At 33.5% G+C, this 8,769-nt stretch overlaps 2 protein-coding genes across 3 annotated transcripts; one reads left to right on the top strand and one right to left on the bottom strand.

Annotated features, from left to right (window-relative positions):
- Positions 1-487: 487 nt before the first annotated feature.
- On the bottom strand, positions 488-3,038 carry LOC106172433 (protein chibby homolog 1). Of its 2 annotated transcripts, none has more exons than XM_013553146.2 (4): positions 2,882-3,038; positions 1,781-1,968; positions 1,428-1,543; positions 488-1,216 (listed from the first exon to the last, which is right to left on the bottom strand). In XM_013553146.2, exons 2-4 carry the CDS (start codon positions 1,959-1,961, stop codon positions 1,115-1,117), a joined length of 399 nt encoding a protein of 132 aa, XP_013408600.1. In that variant the 5' UTR covers positions 1,962-1,968; positions 2,882-3,038; the 3' UTR covers positions 488-1,114. The 2 variants fall into 2 exon arrangements, with proteins under 2 accessions (XP_013408600.1, XP_013408598.1); XM_013553144.2 differs by having other exon boundaries at positions 1,781-1,990; positions 2,882-3,008.
- Positions 3,039-3,072: 34 nt separating this feature from the next.
- Positions 3,073-8,690, top strand: LOC106172421 (protein FAM227A). Its single transcript, XM_013553127.2, has 14 exons — positions 3,073-3,273; positions 3,674-3,850; positions 4,103-4,156; positions 4,439-4,548; positions 4,801-4,914; positions 5,081-5,143; positions 5,349-5,489; positions 5,732-5,858; positions 6,051-6,158; positions 6,473-6,966; positions 7,271-7,428; positions 7,686-7,763; positions 7,933-8,080; positions 8,250-8,690. Exons 1-14 carry the CDS (start codon positions 3,075-3,077, stop codon positions 8,319-8,321), a joined length of 2,043 nt encoding a protein of 680 aa, XP_013408581.2. The 5' UTR covers positions 3,073-3,074; the 3' UTR covers positions 8,322-8,690.
- Positions 8,691-8,769: the final 79 nt, after the last annotated feature.

Below are 8,769 nucleotides of genomic sequence, written 5' to 3'. Positions count from 1 at the left end.
GATTTTACAACTATTTCATATGGGAGGACGCTTGTGGGTGGTATTTATTGCTTGTGGACTGTTGTGTGGACGGTAATTAGTGCTTGTGTTCGGTTGTCCTCGGTTGTCGACGGTAATTAGGTACACCGACCTGGGGGTCTCCAGGTCCTTCTCTGATTACAGAACTGACTGAATTCTGCACTTGGGCCCCATTCAGAATAGGGGACTAGATAGTCTGAGGGTCAAATATGGCCGATCCACTTGAATATTTCCCCACATGATATCTTTTCAGTGTCTATTAGTGTATCAGACGGCATTCTTTGTAGTGGGTCACCATATTTGTTCCTAGAACTAGTTAGTCCCCTATTCTGACTGGGGCCAAATTGTTTCATGAACATGTCACAGACTTTTTTCTGCATTACCAGCAATATTTATGTTAAATTTTCCTCTTTAAAAATGACATTTTAGGCAGTCTATGTCAATAAATAAAACAAGCAGAAAACAAATATTAATTTTTAATGAACATGTTAAATTTAATATCAAAATAATAATTATTACAACAATTATTCAAAAGATATTTCTAATGAAAAGAAATGAAAGATTATTTCAAGTCCTGGACTTAACACTATTTCTCATCACTGAAAAGAAATCTCCGTGTACTCAAAATGATATACATATGCTGGAAAAATTACCTTTTTAACAGATATTGCAAAATGCATTTTTATGAAACAGTGTCAATTTACAATTCTTTATCATTATTATTCACTAAATTCCCTCTTGACAGAAAGTGGTAAGCCATCAGATACAGATGTTTGTGTCTTGCTTCATCTGCACTACATTTCTGACATCAGCAATGGCACTGGCACCAACCCAAGCATCACAGGGTATTGATAACAGTGCCTAGCAACACTGTGGTACATGTAGCCATGGCAGCAGCATCAAATCCAATTCCAGGATATATCAATCATAAGGATGTGATTTGTTTTCATCCTATTTGGTTCATATAGTTTATGAAAACATAACAGCTCATCTCAGTGGTGTACTGGTGGCATGTCATCACCCCACTCTATGAAACACATTGCAATGTTTGATAGATAAAAGCACTTCTGGAATTATTTTCATCCTTCATAAGACCTTAACCAGTTCCACCTTTTCTCTTTCCTGATTTCTTTGTCAAAGCTCTTAGTTCTTCTATTTCATTCTCTTGTAAATGTGCCTCTGCTGTTGTTTCTGACAGCTGGAACAGAATGGTTTACTGCCATTTTATATGCACACTAGGCGATTTCTTTGCAACACTTCTACAGTTCAAGTATACGATCATGATATAAACTCACACAAATCTGCCATTGTTACTGGCTAAAAGATTACAGTTGTGGGAACATTTGTAAATAACTTAATGGTACCAAGGGAGAAAGCTGTTGACGCAGGTAATAGCAATGTTCACTTACCATATCTAAAAGTATTTCCAACTTAATTTTCAGTAAATTATTTTCTTCTGTGAGTTGCTGGTTTTGTTTCTTCATTTTAATAAATTCTTTGTTGCTGACACCACTTCCACCATTAGCTGAAAACAGGGAAATGAAAATATAGAAAGAAGGGTACCAAATCAAACTTACAAATTATTCCTTTACCATTAGCTGAGACAATCAAGGTTTTGGTTAAAAAAAAAACATATACATGATCTGTATTGCTTGTGAAAGTATCTCAAAAAGTGACCCTTGTATCTCATTTACAGTTAAGTAACAGCTTCTTCAGAATGACAATTGATATATAGTAATAGTATGTAAGTATTCAGGCCTACCTGAAATCCACTGTCCATCTTCAAATGCAACTTCGTTATGTCCTAGTTTCACTTTGATAGGTCCGTAGTCCAACCCAAACTCTACTGGTTTTTCTGTTTGATCTAAAGTCAAGTTTGACAGGGATGTGGACTTCCTAGGTGAAGTCTTCTTTGGACTAAATTTGTTTCCAAACAATGGCATTATTGACCTTGAAAAAATAACACCAAAGCCTGAAAATTAAATCACATTCATAAGATATTAAATGGAACACAAACGTGCCAGTTGTCAAGTGATTGAGTTAGCTAATAAAGAGGTCCACTAGCTATGTTCTTGCAACTAGAGATTTCGGTGCATATTTTTAAGTCCGTGTAGAAGTAAGAACTGAAGTTAACTAACGCGGCTGAAAAATCTGAAAAAAAAAAATAGTAGATTTCAAATGGAAATCAACTGGATATTAACGATTAAAATATTCATTATATTTGTACAGAAATGCATGAAGAAGAGAGTTAGTCTTTCTGCGCATGTCCAAACCAGATCATAATACCAGTGTGAGATCCATTATGCGCTGACAGCAGAGACTGTGCATGTAGATCAAACCTGGTAAATTGATTATGAAATGCGACATACGTATCTGTTTGTATAGCCATCTATCAACAATATGATAATCTATATTTATCTATTAATTTATTTGTGATATGTTATAGTTACAAGTAGCTGTGCTGTATTGATTGTACCTTGTATGTGAATATGTTCATCAATAAAAAATCTGTTGCATCTGGTAAAGGAGGTGAATCATTTACTAGGAGATATTCATTTCACTACTTCTCTTAAGTTTTCACCACCGAATTTAAGTTGGGCCAACTTGATGGGAGTAATACCAATAACACCACGAAACTCATGCGTTTGCTCTCCTGCTTCATACATGTACAATGTACGGTACATGTACATGTACTGGCTGTGTTTGAAAGTCAAAGGCAATTTATAGTCAGACAATAAATATAAAGGAAATAGAGCATTCCACAGCTGGAGCTTAAACTGAAGCGTTTGTCGGACAGACTTCATTCAACATGACTTTTGAACTTTTTCGCAAATAGGAAAATTAACAAATGCATAGTACGTACCTCTCTCAAAAACTCACAGTCTCACAGACTCAGGCTTCAGTTTGTAATCAAGTTGAGCCACTACATCAACATCATAGTTGGTATATTCGAAAATATCAGTGACCTTTAGATTTCAGTTTTAGCCTACAAAAATTATAAAAGAATCAATTATTAAGTCAACAATAAATAATATTATCAATTTTAACAATAAAAAATGGAGTTCTTCTGCGTTTTTTACTGCATGATATTTCAAAAAGTTTTGCGTGATGACTCTGTATACTTTGTTGACAACATGGCGGACATCAACCGTACAGCTTCGCCTATGCACCTGTTTGAAGAGGATATAAACGAAACGAGAGATGTTACCGAGAAAAGGAGGAGATTAATACAAGACAGGCAGCACACAAAATCACGTATCCTTATTTCATTGAAAGACATTTCTTATTTAAAGACAAAAGGAAAGGTTGCTAAGGCAAACCACATGAATTTAGCACTGAAAAATCAGTTGTCATTTCTAATGTAGCACCAGAGACTCGGTAAAGTTGTTACTTTTACAAGGCTAGATCTCCAGTAAGTATGAGAAGAGAAAGAGAGAGAGAGAGTCCTACAGATATAGCTACTACATGTAACAGGTAGACACACAATAAATAAATAAATAAATAAATAAATAAATAAATAAATAAATAAATAATCCAATCTTAATTTTTGTGACATTTTAACCTTATCTTTAGTGCAGCTGATAAACAACATGTTTAGCACTTAAGCTACATTTTAGCATCATTTTAAACTATTTTTCCTTAATCAGTTTCACAGCATTTTTAATTGGATCTATTGATTTAGTCAATAAAAAGATCAGTAAGTTGGATCGCAAGCTGTCTCATTACTCTGAGTTGGTTTGTGAATCCCAGAGCACAGAGACTGAAGATGACTACATTGCACAGTTTTTGCATCCTTCAAGTGCAAAGGGGAGAGAAAAATATGAAAAGAAAGGTCAGTTTAAAATAGACATGCTGCTATTATCTCAGTTCTTATATAATTAAATGGCTTTAATCAGTTAAAACACTGAAGTAAATAGTTTCCATGTAATGTAAAAATATCTTTTTTATGTTTATTTTAGAGGTTAAGATATGTGAATACTGGTATTATTAAGACAAGGTGATATATATGTTCTACATTTGGTCTATTCATTACCTCGATCAATCATGTCAGTATTAATGACAATTAAGGTTAATTTTCTTTCAGTGAAAGATGCCAAGGAGTTGAATGCATTTGCTGGGTTTTATGCACTACAATCAAGTAAGATCCGTATTGCATAGTTTAAAGAAGATATAGGTTTTTTCTAAATTACAAAAATACTGATTCAGTCAGAAAATTGTAACTAAGAAAAATACTGTTGGATAGATATACATATGTTAAGTTCTTACTAAATGTTGATCTGAGATCAGTGAATGAGAATATATCTATTACAACATTAAACTGAAATCATATTTTGGTTATTCGCATAATAACTTATGGTAACAGTAAATTATTTATGTTACAAGAAAGACCCTGGCCATCAATTCATGTTTTATGTTCCAGCTATAGGCCATGAAGTCAGTGAGCGAGTGAGAAATATCTCTAAAGTCACACTGCAGCCTAATAAAATACCAGTAAAAAAAGTTGAAACAGGAAAACCAAAATTCATTGAGGTGAATTAAATGTAAAATGTATTTGTTGGAGAGTTAAAGATATATAAAAGAGTATTATAGTACATGAATGTAGAACTTAATTTTTTTATTAGTTTTCAGTTGAAACTCATTTATTAATTTATTATTATTTTTAAAAATTCAGGTCACAGTTGGTGGTCACAGTTTTCAAAGTTATTAAGTTGAAGTTTATATGGGTTTGTCTGTGTTTTGTTTTGCACTTATGAGAGTTCTTTACTTTCCTAATGTTTTTAGTTGCACCAGTTCCCTGGCTATGATCCCACTGAACTGACTCAGCTGCCACATGATATTTCTGCTACACAAATACTTAATAAGGTCACATTTGCCCAGATGGACCTCAAAAGAAAAGTAAGTTCACAAACTTTAAAACCAACAATATTGAAATCTACTTTCATTTTTCCCATAGATAGATCAATTAACTGTGTTAGAAATCTGTTCATTGAGTAGAAAAATATTGGGGATTATTTTAAATGTTACCGAGCCAAGAATTTAAAGTTTTTCATTTCTGTTTCAGCCAAATTACAGACCAGAATTTGAAAAACTCTTCTACTCACCAATGTCTCAGGCTATGTTACTAGTAAGTGAAGCATATTAATTTATACAGTGACAACTGATGATAATGTTGTGTGATACAGTATATTATATTATAATTAAGGCCCACATCACATATACTGTATGTATTTATTGATTATGTAGATTCCGAGTATGTATCTATTTATTTTTTTGTTTATCTACTGTCTTTTAAAATCTATCATTATTGAGAACTGTCTGCATGTTTTCAGGATATATTCTGGTTTTATTTCCTGGAGAAATATCAGCCCAACAAAGTAGTTCAAGCAAAATTGTTTAACAGAGTATCACACAACTATGTGAAGTTGATGATTTATGCAAAGCATCCACAATACAAGGAAGTGTTCCTGAAGGTTAGTTTTTAATGATAAATTTATGATAGATAAAATGATTAATTTGAGTTGCAAATTTATATTTTGACGTGGCCGTGTATTTCATGCTTCCATTACTTTGTGCTTTTGAAATGCATATTTTTAGTTGTGAAATATGTGTATGCGCTGAGTGTATACCCGTTTGGTAAATCTTAAAGTGAGTTAACTTTCATAAGAAATTTTCAGAATATTACATGTTAAACTTTCATATCTATATTTTGTAGTCATACCCTGACCTAATGTCACAGGCAGTGTATGCAGCATACTGTGAGGCCTTTCCTGACTCCTACAGGCAGTTTAGTGAGGACTTTAAAGAAATGATGGTGTTTTTAGTATGGGAATGGATGGCTGGTAGGTCGTTTTAAAGAATTTTGTCATTGATTTCCTATGTTTAGGTAATAGATGTTCCAGTGGTCCATCTAAAATTTTAGTTCTTGTCATTAATGAATTTATGAATCTTGTTTTTTTTTTCTGGAAGGAATTCCTTCTTTAATATTGTGGTAAAAAGCTATGAATTTTTAACTTCTTACTGCTCTGTCACAGGCATGCGGCCAGCACCCCGCTCCTGGTTAAAGTGGAACTTCCCAATGCTTGAGCCACCCGGTATCAAGAACAGGGAGGAGATGATGAATGCCAAGAAAGATAAGAAAAGTAAGAAACATCAGGTCTCTCCCTGTACAATGATCCTAATATACACGTTTCACAGTATCAGTGAACACTGTTTTGCCTATCTATTGCTTGTCAGTCTTTACAGAACAAAAGAGTTAATATAAAGAATTGCTTGACAAATAGACATGGTATGGCACATAGTTTGCATTGATATTAAATCAATAATCTAGTGCCCTATACAAACTATTTTTCAAAGAGACCTTGAGTACTTAATATTTTTACTTCTTTACAACTTTAAGTCTTCATTGTATGGCTGGATGAATTCTTAATTTTTTTTTTTCAATTTTTCATTTTAGCATCTGTGTTGAACTTTGACTACCTAGATCACCTGGATCAGATGCAAAGTCTGTATGGCTCAAGTACTTCATTAGCATCCACTAGCAGGCAGAGTAAACAGTCATTTCCAAGGAAAAGTACATCTTGGCAGAAAGGAAAGAAGCAATCAGTTACTGGTGTAAATGACACTAGGTCTGCAGTTGGTGAGCCACCTTCAACAGCCTCTGCCATTGAGACTGTGGCTGAGGCCCAGTCCTCTGCTGCTGCTGGGGCAAGTGCCTCTGGACAGAGTAATAAAACAAATGCAGGGAGTCCTACCAAAAGACAGTCTAAAAAATCTAGGGGTTTGGCAGATGTCAGAGAAGGGCTTGATGTTTTGTCTCCAATCAGAGAACTGAATATGGAAGAAGATGAGGTGGAGGAGGAATCAGATTTGAAAGTTAAAGCTAAGAAGGCAGCTTCCTTACATCCATCAACCATGTCTTTTATAAGTTCAGGATATAAGAAAAAAGAGGTATATTCAGCTGTTTTATATTTTTGTAAGAAAAAAGTTCAGAGAAAACTTACCAATAACTATTTGCTGTTTAAAAATAGTCCTCGTTTCATTCAATTTTTCTGAACGTGGAATTTCATTAAGTGATGGCATTTGGAATTTAAGAACTCCCAAAAATTTTGTATTTTTTTCTTGTGAAAAATCTTGTATAAAGCACCTTTTACTATTTTTGATATAATAGAAATTGTAATGATATCAATGATTTGAAACATATTTCCTTTTCTTGACAGATTTTTTTACTTGTTTCCTTTTCCTTTTTTTTTAGTCCCATCCAGCATGCAAGGGTCCTGACTTTGTGCGGTCTGTCTTTGATGTCCAGGGCCAGTGCCCCCTGGTGGCTCATTTCATGAGGACACACCACCTCACAGAGCAGGCAGGGACAACATACAAGGTCCAGAGAACTGAGATGGAGAATCTACCACCATATCCTTCTATTTAATAATGCACTAGAATAGAACAGAAGGGATATTTAGACAATAAATAAGATTTGTTTTCCAGTAGGTGATTAAAGTAAAAATTGTTATTTTTATCTTGAGTAATACCACAGTAAGTGAAATATTATTAAATTTCACTTTAGTGCCTTATTATTTTAGATTTAGGAGTAACATTTTGAAGACAATGCTCTTATGATTATTCTTATTTTCATTGCATTGTACCATCTATTTCTTAACTGCTTTTACTCTGGAGACTAAAACCTACAGAGATGTGATCATTGGTGCCTTTAAGAATGTCAAACAGACCAAGCAGACATATGACAAGTAAGTGAATATTTCTAAATATTGCAATATATATCTATAATGTCACTAAAAATGTAGAGTTGCACCCAGTCATTTATCAAAAGAAATAAAAAATCAAGTGATAATTGGAAATCTTCTGTATAATACCAATTTGTTACAATATTGTAAAAGTATTTGTTGATAAATTCAGACTTTTGGACAAAACAATGAAAGAAAATTCCAAGTTTAATGGACGTCAAAAGAGAGAGTTACAGAAACACCAAGTGAGGGAGTCTTCATTATTATCAAACTCACGAGAAGTAAAGCGACTGGCTGAACTACTTATTCTGGAACAAAAGGTAATTTTTTGGAGGAGTAGTTTAATTTCACTTTTATTTAAAAATAATTTTTTCAATAGAGACACATCATTGACTTAATTTATAAAAACCAGGAACTGAACATTTTACTATTGGAAATTGTAAATCAGTAAATCATCAGTAAGCAATAAGGGAAAAATTTATCTTTCAGAGGGATGGTGATTCCATATCTGCTGGTGCTGATGCTGCAATAGAAGCTGCCTTATTGGCACAGGATGGGTAGATCTCAGGCACTGAGAACTAGACTGATGTTTATAGACAAGATTATATAGCATATTAACATACCGTTGACTGTGTTTGAAGACGTCATCAACAAGTACATGTATTAACTTGTAAGTTTCATATTGTCATAAGCCATTTCATCCGTACAAATTTCACAATGTTCTAGATTTTGGTGCCAATCTGGGATTTCTTTTGAACTTTTTACCACTTCCAACAATATTTCAACTAACAATGGATTAGAAAACATATTTAACCTGTGCCAACCACAAAGCATAATACATTATGAGTGGGGCATGTTTTTGTATAAGTGTATCATATATGTACATTTGCATTGGATATGTCAAATAAAACTATTTTTGTACCAAAAGAATTATTTTTACACAAAACAATCATTTCTAAGAAAAGTCATGGGTGTGCATTAACTGCAAAACCTTTTCTTAAAAAATTAT

This window comes from Lingula anatina, chromosome 2 (assembly GCF_051362555.1).
Source record: "Lingula anatina isolate TDL-2025a chromosome 2, LinAna3.0, whole genome shotgun sequence".
NCBI classification, from domain to species: Eukaryota; Metazoa; Brachiopoda; class Lingulata; order Lingulida; family Lingulidae; genus Lingula; species Lingula anatina.
The sequence above is the reverse complement of the archived record's forward strand: the minus strand, read 5'-3'. Positions and strand labels throughout refer to the sequence as shown.

Excerpts from the sequence above, each read along its gene's own strand:
- LOC106172433 (XM_013553146.2), bottom strand. The coding sequence starts at position 1,961 with ATGCCATTGTTTGGAAACAAATTTAGTCCAAAGAAGACTTCACCTAGG. Across the intron at positions 1,544-1,780 it reads AGATGGACAGTGGATTTCAG|CTAATGGTGGAAGTGGTGTC; the intron begins GTAGGCCTGAAT and ends CCCTGTTTTCAG. Across the intron at positions 1,217-1,427 it reads TGGAAATACTTTTAGATATG|CTGTCAGAAACAACAGCAGA; the intron begins GTAAGTGAACAT and ends ATTCTGTTCCAG.
- LOC106172421 (XM_013553127.2), top strand. The coding sequence starts at position 3,075 with ATGGAGTTCTTCTGCGTTTTTTACTGCATGATATTTCAAAAAGTTTTG. Across the intron at positions 4,915-5,080 it reads AGATGGACCTCAAAAGAAAA|CCAAATTACAGACCAGAATT; the intron begins GTAAGTTCACAA and ends TTTCTGTTTCAG. Across the intron at positions 8,081-8,249 it reads TACTTATTCTGGAACAAAAG|AGGGATGGTGATTCCATATC; the intron begins GTAATTTTTTGG and ends TTTATCTTTCAG.